The following is a 21443-nucleotide window of genomic DNA, read 5'->3' on the forward strand; positions in this document are numbered from 1 at the left end:
GTATATTGTACATTAAAACACGTTGCATTACTTCGACACATTCGTTCACTTCGAAATCCAACGATAAACTGAGTCGTTATCCTCTGAGAAAGTGCTTTTATTGAAAATTGTTTATATGACTTTCGGTAAAAGGAAATTCTGTTCTCTGCGCATATTATGTTCGTTATACATATACGTGTAACCTTCGGAAAATCATATAAACAACATTTAATAAAAGTATATTAAATGACTTTCATCGAAGACAACGACTCAGTCTATCGTTTGACTTCGAAGAGGAAGGTACGTAAAACTTATACCTAGTGTTTTTAAATTACAATACACATTTCTATTGACTAATTAGCAATCATATCAAGTTTTTCGAACACTTTCGAGGTATCTAACATCCTCACTCATATTTTCATGAACAAACGTATCTCCCAATAACTATCGATCCATGTATCTGATATATTCGTGCCAACATACACACACACACACATGCAAACATACTACGCTACAGAAAAACCTTCTATAATGTGATTCAACCGTCGATCGACCATGGGTATTTTCTAATTCTGTTTCTCTCTATTTTCACGTCGTTTAATAAAATTTCATGTTTACCGTTGCCTGAAAAGTATCGCTACGAAATAAAAGAAGAAAAAGAAAGTTGTTGTGTATCCTACGCAAACGAGTGAGTCAGACGATCACTGAACGTGTCGAGACAGTCGAGACACAGCGTTAAGGAAGCATCGTAGTTCAGTGATTAAACCCAAGGAGCGCTGAGATCTCTTTGTAAGGGCTCCTTCGTTCTTCTAGCGCGCGTTCTCCCACCACTTCTATTAGGCCAATCATATTCATCGACAGCTACGATATTCGTCTTTTCGGCAATTGGTCCGCGCGTTGCATCGCCTTTTTCTATAAAGGCTGCGTGTTCTCGGGCCTCGTTCTATTCTACCACGAGACCTGCGAGCGTTCACACCGAAGAGAGCTATACACTCCTGCGCAACGGATACATCAGCGAAGTACAAAAAGCTACAAAAGAAGAAGGCACACGTGGTCAGAATTCTATTCTGCCTTTGGAATATCGTCACCTTTGATAGCTTTCGTCAACATTCGTCATCGTCTGTATAATTCAACCAGGGATTTTATGCCGAAAGGCTTTTCCCTGACGAGCCAAATAAAGTGTACTTTTTAGTACTGGCTGGGCTCAAAAATATATTTAATTTATTTTTCCTATCCTCATCCCTAACAAATAAACCATTCTCAACATTCACCTGTGACAACATTTTCAACGATAAGAAAAATCACTGGAGTAGTACTGATCAAGGCGTCGGTTTTCACCATAAAATTTGGTTCTTCGAGCTGGATTCGGGGAGCTTCCTCCCCACTCTTCGTCATCTGGCATCTATTGTGCATGCAGTCCAGTACAAGCTGAAGAGAAAGGGGCAACGGAAGACTTCCGACCGAGCAACAAAGGAGCTGTTGAGTCATCGCTACAAGCCTAAAAGCTGCGATTGTTCCAGAGTGTGAGTACGGTACACGAGACGCTTTTTCTAGAGGATTCACGTGAGTCTTTAAAAGATCTCCTGATTGATCATTTTACGAAGTCGTAGTTCCTGTTCTTTTCTCTTCTAAATTTCCGCCTGTTATCGTAAAAATGCCTCGTCCGACTAGCTCACGTGGTGAAGCCGAGCGTGTTGTACGGAAATACGAATTTATTAAAAGGAGATTCGCGCAATTAAAAAAATTATTAAGTGAATTAGATCGCGCAAATCCGCTTGATATTAAAAAATTAAAGCTTAGAATCATCGAACTCGATAAGGATATAGTAATACTTAAGGAAATATTAGAAGCACCGCCCGAAAATATCGAACAAGCATTATTTGAGGAGATTAACGCCCATTTAGAAATCGCCTTCGAGATCAAAGCCGAAGCCGAGTTAGTAGTAGAAAGGTTCGAAACAATAAGTGTTCAAAGTACGAATTCACCTGCCGTGAGTTTGATTTCTTATACGGGTATAGTGGCTAGCAATCCGTCCATAAACAATAGGATACCAGCGGTGCAATTGCCTCGGTTCGACGGGCAACTCGAAGAATGGCCGAGTTTTGCGGACGCTTTTCAAACGGTGATAGGAAAGAATCCCGAACTTCGAGACATACAAAAATTGGTATATCTAAAATCGTGCTTGTCGGGACCGGCCGCGGTAAAAATACGAACGCTTAATATCACCGCGGATAACTATCCTGTAGCTTGGAAGACCTTAACTGAATACTATGATAAACCATTAATGTTAATTAATAAGCACGTGCGGGCCATTTTGGAAGGCCCCCCGATTGACGATGAATTTCCCGCGTCATTAATCGACGCGTCCGATGCTCTAGATGCTAATTATAGGGCATTGTTAGCGACCAAAAAAACGTTTGTCGATCAGTTTGCTATTTCCGCGTATCTTTCGCGATTAGATTCGACTACTCGCCTCCAATGGGAAGAATGGCGATCCCAAGACACGTTGCCTACAGTAGACGAATTCGTGGATTTTCTACGCCGGAGAGGAAACGCGTTGTTAAACGCCCTACCGGCAGAAAGGGTGAGAAAAATTGAACATAGTAAAGGAAACGCACCGACGAGACCTGTTAGAAATCATTTTCGTTCGAGGAAATCAATGCGTAACGAGCCGCGTTTTAACAGTCCGCGAAATTGGCCGCGAGGTACCGGCCGAAGAAGACACAACAAGCATTACACATCGGATTCTAATTCACTACTATTACCAGGTAACTATTACTAGGTACCATTGCTACCTAACGATCATGCGATTACTAACGCGATGATACGTAAAAAACATTTTCAGATAGGTTACGGTGGTACGCAAGCCACTCTGAATGCCATACGCGAATCATTTTGACCAATAAACGGGCGAAGTAGCGTAAAAAGAGTAATTTATAAGCGTATCATTTGTCGGCGGTTAAAACATTTTTATGGACCGTTATTTATAAAGGAGAAGCAACATTGGAATCGTGGTCGCGTTAAAATATACGTAGCAATATTCGTTTGCTTCAGTACTAAGGCCGTTCATCTAGAACTCGTGTGCGATTTAACGACTGAAGCCTTTTTAACCGCCTTACGTAAATTTATGGCACGCCGTGGTAAATGTTCGGACATATATTCCGACAACGCGACTAATTTTGTAGATTCCGCGAACGAATTAGAGACCCGCGTATCGCGAAGTTTAGCAAATGAAGGAATAAAGTGGCACTTCATTCCACCGCGCTTCCCTCATTTCGGAGGTTTGTAGGAGGCGGCGGTAAAATCATTTAAACACCATCTAGTTCGAATTGTCGGCGAAACCTTGTTAACATACGAAGCGTTATTGATCTATGTTCTCGAGATAGAGGCAATCCTTAATTCCCGTCCTATCACCCCTCTGTCTAATGACCCAAACGGCCTTAGTGCTCTTACACCTGGTCATTTCGTAATTGGCGACACATTTACGAGTTTGCCAGAAGACGATTATAGGAAGGGATATACCATCTGGGCGTCTATCGCAATGGCAACATGTCTAGTAGATAAGACAGCATTTTTGGAATCGATGAAATAAGGAGTATCTGAATGAGCAGACAGTTAGAAAAAAGTAGCACAGAGGTACAACCGACGACATAAGCCCGGGTACATTAGTCATCCTCCGTGAAGATAATTCCCCCTCTTAAATGGCTTCTAGGACGCGTAATGGAAGGGTGCTGACGGTATAGCACGCGTGGCAACCGTGAAAACCGCCAATGGTCTTTTAAAGCGCTGTATTAAACGTCTTTCTTCTTTGCTGAACGATGCATAAAAAAAAAATCGAAATTCAGTAGCAGCAATTATTATTTTATGTTTAATGCATTGCAATATTTTGTTAATTGAATGTATGTATTTGATGATTTATAAGTGTCTGTGTGTGTAGCATTTTGAACGGTGCCCGTTTAAGAGAGGGGGGGCGGTATGTTGCGTATCCTACGCAAGCGAGTGAGTGAGTCATTTGGACGTATCGAGACATTGCAATAAAGAAGCATCTTAGTTCAGTGATTAAACCCAAGGAGCGCTGAGATCCCTTTGTAAGGGCTCCTTCGTTCTTCTAGCGCGCGTTCTCCCACCACTTCTATTAGGCCAATCATATGCATCGACAGCTACGATATTCGTCTTTTCGGCAATTGGTCCGCGCGTTGCATCGCCTTTTTCTATAAAAGCTGCGTGTTCTCGGGCCTCGTTCTATTCTACCACGAGACCTGCGAGCGTTCACACCGAAGAGAACTACACTCCTGCGCAACGGATACATCAGCGAAGTACAATAAGCTACAAAAGAAGAAGGCACACGTGGTCAGAATTCTATTCTGCCTTTGGAATATCGTCACCTTCGATAGCTGCTGACAGACAAACTAGCTCAACATTCATCATCGTCTGTATAATTCAACCAGGGTTTTTATGCCGAAAGGCTTTTCCCTGACGAGCCAAATAAAGTGTACTTTTTAGTACTGGCTGGGTTCAAAAGTATATTTAATTTATTTCTCCTATCCTCGTCCCTAACAAATAAACAATTTTCAACATTCACCCGTGACGGCATTTTCAACGATAAGAAAAACTACTGGAGTACTGATCAAGGCGTCGGTCGTCACTTAAAGTAATTAATAAAAGAAATCGTAATACAAAAATAAAAACGTTTTCCTTGATAATTTCTTATCAATAGTGATGAATAAAGATAAAAATGGAAGAAGATAAAATGAATATTGATTGAATAATTTCTATGCTCCAATTCCATTGTACGTCGCGTTAAGAAAATATAATATTATTATTTTCTTTTTTCCATATTATAATCGAGTAATGAAAAGTTTAGTAAAATCATCGATCATCGATAAAAATTCTTTCTATTCAAATCGATAAGAACCCTTATAAAATCGTATAAATAATAATCGGTAAATCGTACAATAAAGAGTTTCGTCTCCCGTCTCTTGCGAACTCGTCGAACTTACTTCCATTCGATTTAGCTCGTAACATCCAGTAGTATATCGATATAATCAAGAATTTGGCTCGTAAGGCACGTAACCCATAGAACGAAGGTAAGTTTCTCTACGAAACTAATAAGCTCTTCCTTCCTTCCTTCCTTCCCCTTTTTGCCGACTTTAAGTTTTAGCATTTTCGCTTTTTGCTCCTTTAAGTTGAAGCTTTCTCTCTCTCTCTCTCTCTCTTACTCTCTCTCCTACTCTCTCTCTCTCTTTCCCTTTTCCTTTTCCTCTCTTTCACAGCACCAACATGCGGCGTGCATATAGACACATACACACACACGTACACACTCTGGTCGGCGTTATCGAAACTCTTGGCGAACTCAAATCTAAATTTCGACAGAAGAGAATCGCGAGCACGAGAGCAACGCCGCTTGCCGTTTTAATGGCCGTTCAGATTAATAATGACGCTGGTACAAGCACTTTCCAACTTCACCGCATACTCGTATCGATGAGAACGAGCGAATACGGATAGAGAAGGAGCAATAACTATAAGCTCCAAATATATACATATATATATATATATATACATATATTTTGTAATGCATACACATTGATATGTACATGTATATATATATATATATGATTTTATGCGTATATACACTTATGCGTGTATTGATATGTGTTAGTATTTTGCTGATGTGTTCACCAACTAACTATCTCTACACACCATCTCGAATACTACTATTTTATGGTAGGTACATGCTTCTACACCCTCCAGCAAACGATCTAACCCACTACTTGAGAAATTAACGCCTTTTCATAATAACCATGATTTAAGCATATCTTCTCTCGATTATCTTTAATCACTTATTGTTTTTTTATAATCTTCTTTTTTATACTAAAAAAGAAAAAAAGAAAAGATAATATAGAAATATTATTGAATAATAATTAATTATTTGTTTTCTCTCTCTTATTTCTATCTTTTTCTCTCGTTCTCTTTTTAATTTTCATGTGATTTTATTTATATTAAAATCATTTGAATAAATGTGAAATTTCAAAAATTAATACAGTTTCACGATTAAAAATTGGACTTGGTTTACAATATCTTGATAATAATTATAAATTTGTCTCAGCCATTTACACTTGCATTTGCACGATCCTATACATACAAATTGAAATAAATATCGGTGCATATATATACATATATATATAAATTTAAAGTGTTATCCCTTATCAGAAACGTTTAATTATTTAAAAACGGATCGCTGCCGAGCTACCATTCGCAATTAACGTTTAATGATTACTGATTCGCATTCTGCATTCTACATGCTCTATGACTGAGTAATGATCACCAATTGAACCGGTCGTTCGTTCGTTCCGATGGAAATTAATCCTCGTATACACAAAGCTACGAGAAGAGAGAGAGAGAGAGAGAGAGAAAGAGAGAGAGAGAGAGAGAAACTTCAAATCGTTGGAACGCGTTAACACTATGGACGATAACGAACGTTAAGTAAACGGTACTCGTAGAGTACTACGAAATTATCGTAATATTTCATATCGAACTTTGACGATTGTTACTAAAAGCGTCGAAGTTTCAATGGAAACGATTCGGGGATTTTTTATTTTATACGATTAATCGAACTTATTCTAAAAACTAAAGTAACCGTAATAAGAAAAGAGTTGATCTGAAAATTAGAAAGAAAAAAGAAAAAAAAGAAAAAAAAAACTGGTGTGTGTACTTATGTACGCACGTAAGAAGTTATACTTCTTTGCCGTACCAAAACGAACATAACCTCAATAACCTTAAAAATAACTTCAAAAAAAAACTTCAAAGAAAAAAATAACTTAAAAAATAAATAATTATTATTATATATATATAAGAAAGAATAAAAAAAAGAAAATATCAAAATATAGATATCAGTCCACACTAAATATAAGAGAGATATATCGAATTACTTCACTCGTCAACAGTCATGGCGCGGTTACAGCATTAGTTCTCGCTTCGATCATTTAAGTAAAGTAGCGCTGAGTACGATTAGTATTTGGATGGGTGACCCGTTTGAGAAAAAAGGGGGGGAGAAGAAGAGAAGACAACTTCATGCCGTATACTTGAAATCGCTTTGCCGCGCGTCGTAAACACCGACAAACTTCATGGTGTCGTTTTTCCAGATGCTCGAAACAAAATCACTCCCCATTAGATTTTCTCCAACGCGCCAAAAGAAGTATAATTTCAAAAAAGTAAAAACGGGAAAAACAAAATTCAACATTTTTCGTTTCGTATCTCGCGATAGGAATTGAAAAAATATGATTAGGATAAATATTTTTAATAGAAAAATTTAATATCTAAATATATTAAAAATCAACGGTGATAGCATGGTGTTAAAGAATTACGATAAACATTAAAATAAAAAGTAAAAACGGGAAAAACAAAATCAACATTTTTCGTTTCGTATCTCGCGATAGAAATTGAAAAAATATAATTAGGATAAATATTTTTAATAGAAAAATTTAATATCTAAATATATTAAATACCAACGGTGATAGCGTGGTGTTAAAGAATTGCGATAAATATTAAAAAAAAAGAAAAAGTAATGAACAATATGAAATACTTAGAAGAAGAAGAAGAAGAAGAAGAAGAAGAAAAAGTGTGGCAGAGAAACTAAGAAAAAATTCAGCGTATAATAAAATAACAAAAAAAGACGTTAAACTAGTCTCGGCATTCTGTTCGGAACAGCATGATTGTTCAAACATCGTAAGATCGATGAAGGAAAAGAGAAGTGGTAGTAGGGAGCGACGTTGATGCAAGCAAAAGTGTGAAATGGAAAGCTTCTCGCGATATCGTGCAAAGCTTTCTCTCTCACTCTCTCTCTCTCTCTCTATCTATCTATCTCTCTTTCTCTCTTTTACATTCTTTTTCTATTCGGCGAATAGCCGTGGAGGAGAAGTAAATTTATCTTAGCGATAACGACGACGAGGTGGGTTCGTTTACACAACGTCACATGGCATAATCTAATGCGACTTTGGTGCAACTATAGTAGTCTCTAGGAAAACGGAAGAGCAACGCCTTGTTCCTTACTTTAGAGAAATTTCATTGTCTCATCAGGATAATGTTCTCCTTTCTATCTTCACATCCCCTCACCAATCCCCTCTTACGATTCTCTTTCCCTAGCCCACCCTTCCACCACCACCACCACCCCCATCACCACTATCCTTTTTAACCATCCCTATTCTCGTTTCCAAAGTATTCGAGAATGTATCCTGCGCAAGGAATAATTCCTTGACGTAATTCCTTACGAACGATATAGAGTCAAGGTTCCTTGAATTCATTCGAAATTTCTTTTGTCCTTAACAAAAAAAAATTCTTTCTTCCTTTCTTCTTTTTCTTCTTCTTCTTCATCTTTATTCTTCTTTATTCGGGGACAACTCTCGAATGCTATACACCTAAGAACAGCCTCGAGCTATCTCGTTTCTTTTTCTTCTTTTTTATTTCAGAATATATACTGAAAAATAAATGAGATTAAAGGATCGGTAAAAAAGAAAAAAAAACAAAAACAAATTATAAAGGAAACGAATACACGTTGAATTTCAAGTCTCGTCATCATAATTCTCATTGATTGTCGAGGAAAATAATGGAAGGAATTAATGATTCCTGAATTGAATCCGTCGTATTTTTCTTGTGCCTTGTTGTATGATATCTCGTCGTTAAAAGAAAATTCATCGGGATTGGAGAAAACTTGGCGATAGTTTAAACCGGAGGATACCGTTAGGTAGGTGTAGGTAGGTAGGTAGGTAGGTAGGTCGATAGTCGATTATTTATTACGACATCTCACCCCTTCCAATTAATTTGATTTATTGTCCCTTTACTTCTTCCGTGAACTAATCGTGAACCTTTATGACACGCCTTTACCAAGTCGATCCTCTTACGTTTGTTCTATTTTTCTAAATGTTTTTTCTAAAAATCAAATTTCTTTTTCTTTTGTATTATTTTTTATTCGTTTGCTTACTCTTTATTAAATTTAATTCGAATTTTTAATTATCGTTATTAACGTTTAATATGGATGGTAATAGGATGCCTTTAACAAGGTAAAACTGAAAAATGTATTCCATTATTATTGAAATATATTGATGATTTAATGTACATTATATTAATAGAATATAATACTATTAAACATGTATTATAAATATGTATGCGTTACTAGATGGTTATTTTCATGCATGAATTAATCGATAGAATATTAGTATTATTGTTATGGAATATTAATTAATATCATATAATATATAATCTTCCCTTTATCAACGTTTTAAATAACAAAAAGGATGTATTATATATTTTATATTATATTAACAATGAATATTTATATACATATATATTAATTACTTGAAAGGAATATTTATTTGTAAGAAAAATCTATCTAATTTATTCGTATATACCAAACAAGTTAGAGGGAAGATCGTGTAATAAACTATAGCAATGTTTGCGAGTACTGTGATTTATTCTACCTCGGAGGTAAGTGAGAAAAGAGGTTAAAGGTTAGCAAAGCAAGCTGGTACTCGCCACTCTACCGTGAACATCGGTAAGCGTGAACTGCTTCCTATTCCCACATAAGGGAATACATTTCGTACGATCCAAGAAAGCACGTTTACTGCCAATTCAATTTTCCTTCCTGATAAAACACGATACCTTTCCGATAACAAACCGCAATCTCTTCGAAACCAATATAATATGATACTTGATTATCTTGTTTTTTTAAAAAAAAAAAAAAACGCAAGAAAAAGGAATGTTAAGTTTTCGTATAAATAATTTTACAAAGTTAAATATACAAATCTAGTAATCAAATATATAATTGTGACAATGCAGAAATATGATTGTCTTAAAATTAGATAATTAATTATAAGAAATGTCAATTTTTTTGTAATTACGTGTAATTTTTAATATTTTTTTCCTTTTCCCTAAAAATTGAACTATATTAACATAATTAATATTTCTTTTAATCTCCAGCAATAAGTCGTACGTATGTATTCCTATAATCACATAATAAAACCTATCGAATAAGAATATTAATCGATTCTAATGACCATTTAAACAATTAAAAATCTACAAATTCATAACATACGAAAAAGAACGTCATCCTGAAAGTTAAGTTCTTAAAATGTTGAACCTTTGCCAGATATAAAGTATTCTCTCTTTCTATCTCGTCGTATTTTAGAAATTATTTGCTAAGTTTCTTAGCAGAAAAAAAAAAAGAAAAAGAAAAAGAAAAGAGAAAGAAAGAACTCTATCTGTTCGTAACAAACTCGTTTTACGAAAAGGATAGAGGATAGGCAACGTAGTCGACGATAGAGCACGTCCGAAAGAAAAGGATAAAGGGCGTGAGGGGGGGGGAGGGCCCTTCTTTTTCCATTTTTCAACTGCGTCGCGTCGTGACATAAACTTTAACTCCGGTCAAACGGCCGAGAAAACGGAAACTAACCGAGCCGTTTCTATCTTTCTCTTTTTCTCACATTCTTTCTTTCTTTCTTTCTTTCTTTCTCTCATTCGTTCTCCATTTTTTCTCTTCTTTTTCTTATTTTTCTTCAACGACAACGTAGTACGGCTTAACGACGAAAGTTTATACCGTACTAGGTGGACGCGTAAATTACGAACGTAGTTATATCTTCGTCCTGAAGAAGATCTTTTACGTGAGCGTGAGTACTTCACACACATACACATTCACGTACGCGCGCGAGCAAGAGCTCATACAAACCTACACACAGATATACACTCCTCTGTCATCTTAAATCCACGTGGACGAGGGTTGTAAAAGTCAAAATGATTTGAGTGGACTATCGGTTTGAATACTCCGATCGAAAATGTCAGGAAAAACGTCGAATATCTCGACGTTTTCTTTTTCGAGAATCGTCAATCTTCACGTCGGTCTTGAATTCCGATATGGATATAAAAAAAGAACAAGTATATATATATATATATATATACCCAAGATCGGATTACTACCTACTACTATATGAAATATAACGATGAACGTTCGACAATAACACGACAGATTTTTATTTTCTTCTTATTTTTTATTTTTCTCTCTCCTCCTCCTTCTTTTCTCCTCCATTTTTCTTTCTTTTTTCTATACACATTTTTACACTTCTCAATAACATAACCCTTTATGCCGATAGTCGAATTTTGTAATCAGAATTTGTATATTTTTTACTTAAATTACATTAATTATTTTCTTTACCACCCTCCTCTTGTGTTTCCAATAATCGAAAATTCTTTTTTAGGAGAAAAGAAGGGATTTACATGTTCCTTCTAATTTGTCTATTAAATCAGAAATATTTAATTAAAATTAACCGTTTGAGTCCTAATCAGCGCGATCGCGCTCTTCAGATTTTGTGTCGAAAAATGCTAGTACATTTAAAACATGTTAAACAATCGCTATCGCGCTGTTTAGGATTTTTCGACCGTTTTCTTTTAAATGCCTCTGGGACTCAAACGGTTAAATGAATTTATTTTGAAGACGCTTTCTCATTCTTCTCTTGTTTCCACGTCTTTTCTTTCTTTCTACATTTCAACATTTTACATCTCGTGTTTTCAATGATCGAATTTTCTCTTTTATCATAATTCATGAATATTCTCTTTTTTTTTTTCCCTAAATTGCCTATATCAATTGAAGAATACTTTATTCAAATATTAATTATTTTCTTGGACGATATTAAAATCGACAAAAAAAAACAACAAATGAAAAAGATCTCTCTCTCTCTCTCTCTCTATCCGTTCTTCCAAAACGACAAGTGACAAATTTTCGCATAAAACAAGAACCATTCTATATATCCTCTTATCGTTCGGTCCGATCTTTCTACTCTACTGAAGTCGATCAAGTGATAAGAAATGGAAAACGAAAAGAAGAGGGGTAAAAGAAAAATGAAAAAAATGAAAATAGGAAAAGTAAAGAAAAGAAAAGAAAAGAAAAGAAGAGGAAAGAAACGAGAAGAAAAGAAAAGAAAAGAAAAAGGAGAAAAGCTCTTAACGTTAACGAACGTATACGTTCGTTCCTCTCAAAGGAAATCATTAAACGTAGTCTCTCTCTCTCTCTCTATTTCTCTTTCTTTCTCTTTCTGCTCCTTCTTTTTAAGGGCTAAAGTAAAAAGAGGTTATGCATTTTCTCGAAGAGAACTATACTCTATGGCTAGGTCGACCCGGATTCGATAGAAAGAGACCAAGTAGGATATGACGATGGCCGATCGTCAACGTTGTAGATCTATTCCTCTCTCTCTCACTCTCTCTTTTTCGACTTATCCTATTTCCAACACGATTATGTCATTTCACTATAAGATTTCTTCGATTTACGTAAGAATTCGAAATTCTACGAATATATTGTATTATTCGACTATATTTAAGGTAAACGCACCAATCACCCATTTTTCTATCATATTTTATATTAACAATAAATATGCGATCGAAAACAATCGTAGATATTCTTAGCATATATTCGAAATGCGCGCCCAAATAATTTTTCGAGTTATTTCGAAGCGCTAATGTTCGCGCATCCCCACTCTTCGTGCTCTCGCTACGCACGCCATGTTGGGTCCGCTAACAAACGCGCTCTTCCTATTGGTTGGACGCCAATTAGATCACAAGTATTAGATATAAAGAGTTAACAAATTTCAAAAGTGGGATTAGCGACCCGTTTTCGCTTCCTCTTAAAAGACTGAAGTTGTTTACACTATACGTAAATAAATTATAGAAATAAATTTAAATAATTAGTAATTTTTTTTGTTTTTTTTACTTTTTACGAGTCTAATTCTCTACGAATACCTTCTCACGCTTATTCAATATTACCAAAGAGGTCATCTCATCTTTTTACCACCTCTCTGGAGTCAACAGCACACGGTTTTTGTTCTTCCAAACGGGTCACCTATCCATTTAACTAACCGTGCTCACGTTGCTCGACTTTAGTGATCAGCTGGGAACTAATAATCAATTTAATTTGATCTAACTTTCTAATTTATATACTAGGTCGAACAATAAATATAATGTCAGAATTTTTAGTAGTACATATTTAAAAATATTATATTACAAATTGAAAGATTTTTTTCTAAAAATTGTTTAATATTTTATATCTAAATAAATAAATATTATTATAGAGAAATGTGTATGTTACAATATTTATTAGCATGTAATATTTAAATAAACAACGCTACTATGTTTTAAATCAATTGTTCCTATATTAATAATTAATCTAACCCGAATAAACCTTCTTAATCTACATATTTTTAAACAATTAATTAATCATTCAAAATTGTTTTTTCTAAATCTCAGCTTATGTACCTAAATATTATGAAATATATGTCAATATGACAAAGACATTTTAATGCACCACACGATCGAAAATGAATCAGTCAAAAATTCGAATCGATGTTAGAGAAAATATAAAAGAAATAAATAAAGAAGGAAAGAAAAGTTTCCTTTTTTACGTTGGAAACATGTTCGATAAGCTCCTAACGGCCATTATGTTACCCCGAGCTAGATGCTCTCCAGTTCTTACGTAAGATACGACACGTTTCTATGTGTCCCGTGTTACCATGGGGGTCTCCGGTTAAAATTTATGCTGCTTTTGTACTCCCTATTTCTGTCAAATATTTCATAAAGCGCTAAAGCTGGCTGCTGGTCTATCGGTCGAAAATGGTGACTGAAAAATATCCCCATTTCCAGGCTCTTATTGGCCTCTTTCTTACTGAGCTTTTCTTTCCCCTTTTGTTCTCCTTCTTTATCTATCTATATAGATATATGTACGTATATAAACGTATATATGTATATGTACATGAATCTTTCACTATTTCGTTTCACGTTGTTAGCCATGTGAAATACTCTTCTCTCGAATGGAACCTGTCACAACTCGTACGGTCATGAATACGGTGAAATAAAAATAAAAAATAAAAAACATCTACCAGTCACCACAATATCGTAATCAGAGATTTTAAAAGTAAAACAGAGAAAGAGAAAAAAAACGTGAAATTTCAAGCTCTTTCTTAACAAGCATCATATTTTTTAAAGCGACTAATTAGCCGATATTAGTGACAGAAATTTTTACTACCACAACTACTACTGCTGTTAGTTTATTATTACGACATTCTACTATCTTATGCTATTTGTATCTATGAATACCAAAAATCTAGATTCCTTTAATCGAAACCAAGATACAACTATATACGTCATTTCGTATAACTTACCAATAGAGAATGAGACTATGGTTACTATTCCTGAACTCCATTGTGCTTCGCATCCAACATAAGCTTACCTTTTCGCAACTTATGCATATAGAAGGTTATCCGTATTCAATGATTTGTAAAGTTTCGCGAAAGCGACGTCGAGCGTTATTAGGAAACGAACTCGATGTTCCGTCGAATAACCCTATGAATTATAAATGTCGAACTTCTCGAATACGAAAACTTTCTAATCCTACCTTCAATTCTATTTTTGAAAAATAATACGATTTTCAATGCTAATGATGAATATTTGTTATTATATAAGAGGAAATTGTTTCGAATAATGTTTTTGTAATATTTAATATCTACTATTATTTTGTTATTAAAAATTTCGACGTTAGTAATCAAGCAAAGCAATAGATGAATTTATTTTAAAACAATTAATTTATTCTATACAATATTTCTTTCTAAATTCCTCGTTCCTGTGTTTAATTTATTGAAAAATTACATTCCGTGAAAAAAAGAAAAACAACGAAAAGAAGAAAGAAAAGATAAAGGGCCGGTGAAAACTTTCTTACGATATACTTACGTAAAAAGGGTTAATTCTGTTCTTAAGATAAAATAAAGGACACGCCCAGATAAGTACAGGAATTCGAGTTAAAGTGAAAAGAGGGAACTAATAGTCAGTTAGTGTTCGCGACGATAAAACGTCGGCAAAGCCGGAAGACACGATAGGTAATGGTTTTCGCTCTAGTTACACTCTCGACCTTCCGTTTTAGGTATGACGACAAAACACCACCTTGTAGACTTAATTGAAGGAGTCACGTTTACGTTTTAGATATTAATCTTTAATCAAAAAATTCGATCGTAAAAAGGATATACAAGCATTATTAATTTTACAATAATAAATAAAAGGGTCACAAAAAAATAATTCGCAGTCCAGACTGATTATTGATTAAATTTTTGTAAAAATAAATATTTTTCTTTTAGGCCCAAATTTTGTTGTTAAAGATTAATATCTTATTAATATAAATTATATCTTTTAATATATATATATATATATATTAACATATTGTGCAAATTTGCATATTTATCGTCCATAAAAATCCACAGTTTAATGAAAAAAAGAAATACGTAAATATGGATTGAAATGTTTTGAGCCTGAAAAAAGATTTTTATGTCTTTCAACTTATCAACCCGCCCACGTAATTATCGAATCAATTGGACAAATCGTAAACAAATGTTTCTTTACTCAAACATCTGGTTTCTAAATGTTGGATTTATAGCAGGAAACGATATGAATGGTGTGTGCATATTAGAGAGAAAATCAAGGATTTTACCCCAGTGGGGAATAAATTGGATGATTGTAGTATGCTTTATAAATGGCTCGTATATATATATATCTCTACACGTTAACGTATACAGATTTAGATAGGTATATATGTCGAGTAACGTAGGTACAATCATGTCATTAAGTTATAAGTGTGCCGGTAGAGTTTGTAATAAAGTAGATCGTTGAAGGCTAAATAGAAGCAACTTTCCCCTTCGCGACATATTGCGCGGGTAGCATTATTTCATTCGTTCGTAATACCTTTCTCTCTCGTGCCAAGAGAGAAAGAGAGAAAGGGAGAAAGAGAGAATGAATTATTAAGAGTAATAATGTCGGAACACAACTACCTCGTTAAAATTCTAAAAGAAATTTTCTAAGGAATTATTAACCGAACTAACGTTTCCGGTAATTTAAACATGCGTTATTACCAACCTGCAATAAGAACGAATTGAACATTTTTATCAAGTATGATGAATCATGATAAACGTCTAATTAAAATATGACTCGTTTATTCACTTTAACCGAACTTATTATTATTATCGTCATTCGACTTTTTTCGCAATTTTCTCTTCAAAGATATCAAAGATCGATTGATCCGTTGACAAAAAGTTCATTAATTAAATCATCTTATGCGATAGGTATTCCGTTATGAAATTTCATAGATAGTTAGGTTTCATTAGTAATGCTGCTCTTCGTGCACCTAAGTTCTCCTTGAATAATCTAATTGGAACATCATATGATAAAAAGCACAAAACAATGCGATGATTAAATCGATTTCATCGATGGAAAAAGAGAGAGAGAGAGAGAAGAACAACGCGATATTCATTTTCGATTGGTCGAGCATACCAAATATTCTCTTTCTTTATATATATATATCATATGAAGTATCTATATATAAAACGTAATTTTAACGAAGAACAGTTATCTCTCATTTGAATATCCAAGGACTATCGAGTAGAAAATAGACAAAATGAAATAAATGAAATTTCCGAGCATTTACTCGAAACTAGAACTGCAAATTACCGTTTAGCAGTAGTAAGTAGATACGTTTTTGAGTCTAACTCTACTCGAAGATAAACTATCGAGGGACTTGTTTTTTCCTGATGATCCGAAGGATGGAAATGGAAAAAAAGAAAGGGTAGTATGAAAATAGAGAAACGTGTGTGAGTTAGGTAAGGTAAGGTAAATCGTTAAATTCGCTGATCGTTTACAAGGTTAATCGTGCGAGAAGTATACCGAAGGAAATCTGTAAGTAAAAAGTTAGTCAAGGACGGGATCGATTATGTGCCGAATGAAAGAATGGAAAAAATGAAGGATCCAAAGAGAGGAGGTTCCGTGGGTTCAATTAAGAGACGTTGGTAAGTACCTAGCAAGCTTGCTTGCTAGCTAGCTAGCTAGCTAGCTGAATCTAAAGCGGTATAAAATGAGAGTAGCACGAGGAGGACATCGTTACGATGGGCTAAGTCGCCATTATGCCACCGACAAGGACGGACCCTAACGATGCGCTACCTTTCGTGATTTATGCTCCAACGAAAACGCGCACGCGCTTGTTCCTTCGTTCGTTCACTCACTGACTCACTTACTCACTCACTTACTCACTCGCGGATTATGTATCTCGACCAAGTAACTTTACGGGAGACTCGCTTTACAAAGAGAGATTAAGAGAATAATGGATGTAACCCTTTTCCCAACACCACTCTCGATCATCCATACTATTTCTAACATCTCTCTCTTTCTCTCGCTATCCCCCACCTATTGTGTGTCACTTTGAGAAATCGACTTCGTCGTCTCCGACCATGTGTAAGTGCTTTCGATCAAACAACTTATCCTGGCGTACACCTTGTTTCCAAAAACTTACTTCCCAACGTCTACTTTTATTTATTTTCTCATATTTTTTTTCGACAAACCCCCCTCCTTCTTCCCTATTTCCTTCGATCTACATTTTCCCTTTCATTTGATAAAAAATCAAACTGAGGAGATTTTTCATCTAGCACGCGTTGAAAATTTGTTCAGTAATCTGAGAAGAGATTGGCTGACAAGTATAGTCGTTAAAAGTGACACCGTTTCAAATAGATTATTCGTTCTTTCTGACGCACGATGCGTTTACTTTAAAAATTTACAATCTTTGATCTTTAACTTCTTTGAACGTCAAAATCTTCGAAAAATCTTCGTACGAACGATAACGAGGGTACATTCAATCAAATTGAAGTTTGTTCTTGTATTAGTGTGCGTTAGTTTATACGTTATAAAAATTCAATCTAGTAAATTTGAAAACTAACGTATTGTATACATCATAAAAAAAGAAAAAGAAATATTAATTGAAATAAAGAAAAAAAGAGACTCACCGGATACCGTTAGATGAACCATTCTAATTAATGGCGGATGTGAACTGATTTGACACTCGTAAAGTCCTGCATCCCGTTCAGTCGCCGAACGTAATAATAATCGCCAATCATTCGGATCTTCAAAAGCCAATGAAAATCTCGAGTCACTCGCATACGTGTCAAGACCGATGGTAAGTAAACGATATTCTTCTCCACGTCTCCGAACCCAAGATACCTGAAACAAAATACGTGAGTCACATTACAAACTCGTCCAAGTTTTCTTGATATAACTGACTAGGTTATTTATCATCTTAAAATATTACTTGACACTTTCTCTCTTAAATAAACTCATTAACATAATATAATATAATTTCTCATTCCGATTTCTGTCATAGTTAATTTTATATACATATATACTATATATATAAAAAAAAAGATTTATTACTTTAAATTTCGTTCATTACCATATACACATTTTTATTATTTGATAAATAAAAACATCAATCTTTAAATAAAAATTAATCATTTTCAGATATACCGGATTCGATCAAAAATCGCTCAATTTAGGGAAAATAAATTTAATTACACGCAGGATTACACAGAGGGATAAAATATGATAAATAAATATATAATATAAAATCGCGGATGCAAAAATATTTCATGTAATAAAGGGTAATCAATATTTTCGAAATATAACTGTTGCAGATTTCAAATTATATTAAGATTTCAAATCATATTGAAATTTCATGGTGATTTCATTTTTTTTTTCTCTTTCCATCCTTCTCTATATATTATATACATATACGCACATTTATATATGAAACGTTGAGCTACGTTATTGCAATGTAAATATAATGTAAATCGAATCTTCCGTCTCCCTGACAAGTCCTCGTGTCCTACAACGCCTATTTGAATTCAAATATCTTATTCCCTTTATGGTACATATATATACGTATAATCGTAGATGCGTACATAACTATGTACACATTTTGTACATATGTATCCTGACTGTGCACCTGCATGCGATGTGGATAAACGTAACATAAGAAAAAAAAGAAGAAGAAGAAACGTTAGAAATAATTATATTCCGGTATATCGAAATACATAATACTCTCAATGTATTACAAAATTCCTCGAAAAATATAAACTTTGAGAACATGCGTAGAAAATAATCTATCCCTATTGTAAATAAATTAAATGTAATATATAAGTAATTGAATTTTGATACGAAATATATTTATGAAAAATATTAAATTTTACAAAATTATGAATATTAACAAATTAATTATTAGTAATTATCGTAACGAACCGTAACAAATGTAAGATCGAATATTTAATATTTCAGATTTTAAAAACAAATAAGCATAATATAAAAGTGTGTAAAAATAAAAAATAAAAAAAAAAAGGAATAAAAAATATAATAAATATAATTAAAATAAAATACACGCGTGTGTGTGTGTTAAATACAAATATTTTACCAAAGGATAACGCTTTAATCATTTTTATAGGAAAAATGATACGAAATGCAGATTGAAGTTAAAATGAAGTTGCTAAGAGTTAACTTTCCGATATGAAGATCATCAAGTAAAATAAAGATCTTTTCGTAGTTTGGAAACAAGCCGTTGGCGATTAACCAAGGACGCTTAACGCGATATTCACAGTCTCAAAGTTTAACGTGGAGAAAAGTTAAAGAATCGTTAGGCGTTAAACAACCGGTGTGATTTTAGAAACGTTACTGGTCCTATATCTTCAAAGCATCCGTGTCTTTAAACGAGAAAGAGAAAGAGAGAGAGACAGAGAGAGAGAGCAAAAGCAAACAAGGAAGGAAGGAAGGAAGGAAGGGTAGAAGGGTGGAAGGAAAGGAAAGGGTGCTCGTTTGTCTTTATTATAAAGGACTTAGCAACGAATAATTACGTCTTAGAAAAGTTCCACGTCAGCGTGGTACTTACTACTTTGGTTCTACTTTTTAATTTCAATCTTTACCTCGTACAATACTCTCCACCCCTTATTCAAAGAAAATTTATATACGATATCCCTTAAAAATCTTTGTCGATAAATACTAAAATATATACATATATATAGTATAGTACTCATACAGGTATACGTGTAAAACGAGTTTCTATTCGAACGTGATGAATGAGAAGAAAAATACGACTAACAGACAGAAGTTACTTTTTATGAGTACATATATATATACAGGTTAGTTATCTTGAACAAGGACGACGTTTGCAGTGTTTTATTCTACGTTTTTAAATTTCCAAGAGAAATTTTATAGCCGCGGTATGAATCATGTAAACGCGCATGAATCATGGTCCCCTTTTTTTTCCTTTTTCCTTTTATATTTCCTTTTTTTTTTTAAATAGAAAAAAAAGGAGATAAAAAAGTTCGTACAATTGATTACAAATAACTGTATACACGCAAATGTACGCGAGAACCATTGTTTCAATCATCTAAAAATAATAAAATAATAATAATAATAATAATTAGCAATAAATTATTTCTCAAAATTGTTTAAAACATAAATGTTAACAAAAATAAATAAATTGATGTTAAATATAAGTTACACGTAAAGCATGTCGTTTTAACGATAAATTAATTAAATATTTTAACTAACAATAAAGAGTGATACATATATATATATATATATGAAATGACTTTTAATGTAAATTGCAAATTTTCACCTGCACTTGAATGGAAAAATAAATATATATATATAATTATTGGATTTTCGATAATTAACGCATATACACGTAAACGCACGCATGCACGCATGCACGCATATACACGCATACACACGAGCAACAGGTACGCGTTTTAATTAAAACAAAATAATATATATTGAAAAATATATTCAAACAATAATATTGAAAGGTACCACAGAAAGGAAAGTTAAAGTTTACCATTAACGGTCCGGTACAATGTTCGCTCTCCTACGTCCTAACAATTACTTCCATCGTAAACAAATTGAAAGTTTCCGAGCAAAGAGAAAACAATAATGTTGAGAAGTCACATCGAAACATTCAATCAATAATAGATGTCTCTGTCGAAAGAAAATTTCTAAATGATAATAACAAATACATTAAGAGCATTCGAGTAATCTTTACCCGTCGAGGAAAGTTCATTGTTTGAAGGAAAAACATAGCAGACGTGTTGGGTATTCTTTGATGGTTTAAAAATCTCAAGCTTGGCTACACTGACCGTTAAAATATCTAATGGTTTTCCAGGTAGCAAATAACTTTGATTGGAAAGCAAACGACTCCTTGGAGAATTAACCAACGTGACTCGATGTTCCAAATCGCATGAAAAAATTCAATCCCTTAAAACATGATAAATATATGTATCTATACAGTAGTAGAAAAATTACGATGGAGAAAATGATAAAAAAGAAAACGAGGCCAATGCTAGTAAAGTACACGAAGAAGAGAGGCTGAAATTGGTTAGGGTAACCCTTTATTACGCGACCCTCTGTTTACGGTGCGCCAAATAACGCTCAAAAGATTTCCTTGCCCTCCGAAATTAGAACGAAGAGCTTTCATTATGTTCCCCCTTTCGTTTCTCAACAAACTTTACGTTGATCTTCAAACAACTCCCTTATTTTTCTTCTTTTGATTTTTTTTTTCTTTTTTTTTCTTTGTTTTACTC

General features: G+C 34.0%; 1 protein-coding gene across 2 annotated transcripts in view; it reads right to left on the reverse strand.

The window, feature by feature from the left end:
* Positions 1 to 21443, reverse strand: part of LOC122523416 (peroxidasin) — a 215806-nt gene that overhangs the window by 99075 nt on the left and 95288 nt on the right. For both annotated transcript variants that reach the window (XM_043645138.1, XM_043645137.1), the window contains exon 5: positions 17823 to 18036. In XM_043645138.1, coding sequence (XP_043501073.1) covers positions 17823 to 18036 — 214 coding nt within the window. The remainder of the gene's footprint in view (positions 1 to 17822; positions 18037 to 21443) is intronic.

Source organism: Polistes fuscatus, unplaced genomic scaffold, assembly GCF_010416935.1.
Source record: "Polistes fuscatus isolate 324 unplaced genomic scaffold, CU_Pfus_HIC Scaffold6, whole genome shotgun sequence".
Taxonomy (NCBI): Eukaryota; Metazoa; Arthropoda; class Insecta; order Hymenoptera; family Vespidae; genus Polistes; species Polistes fuscatus.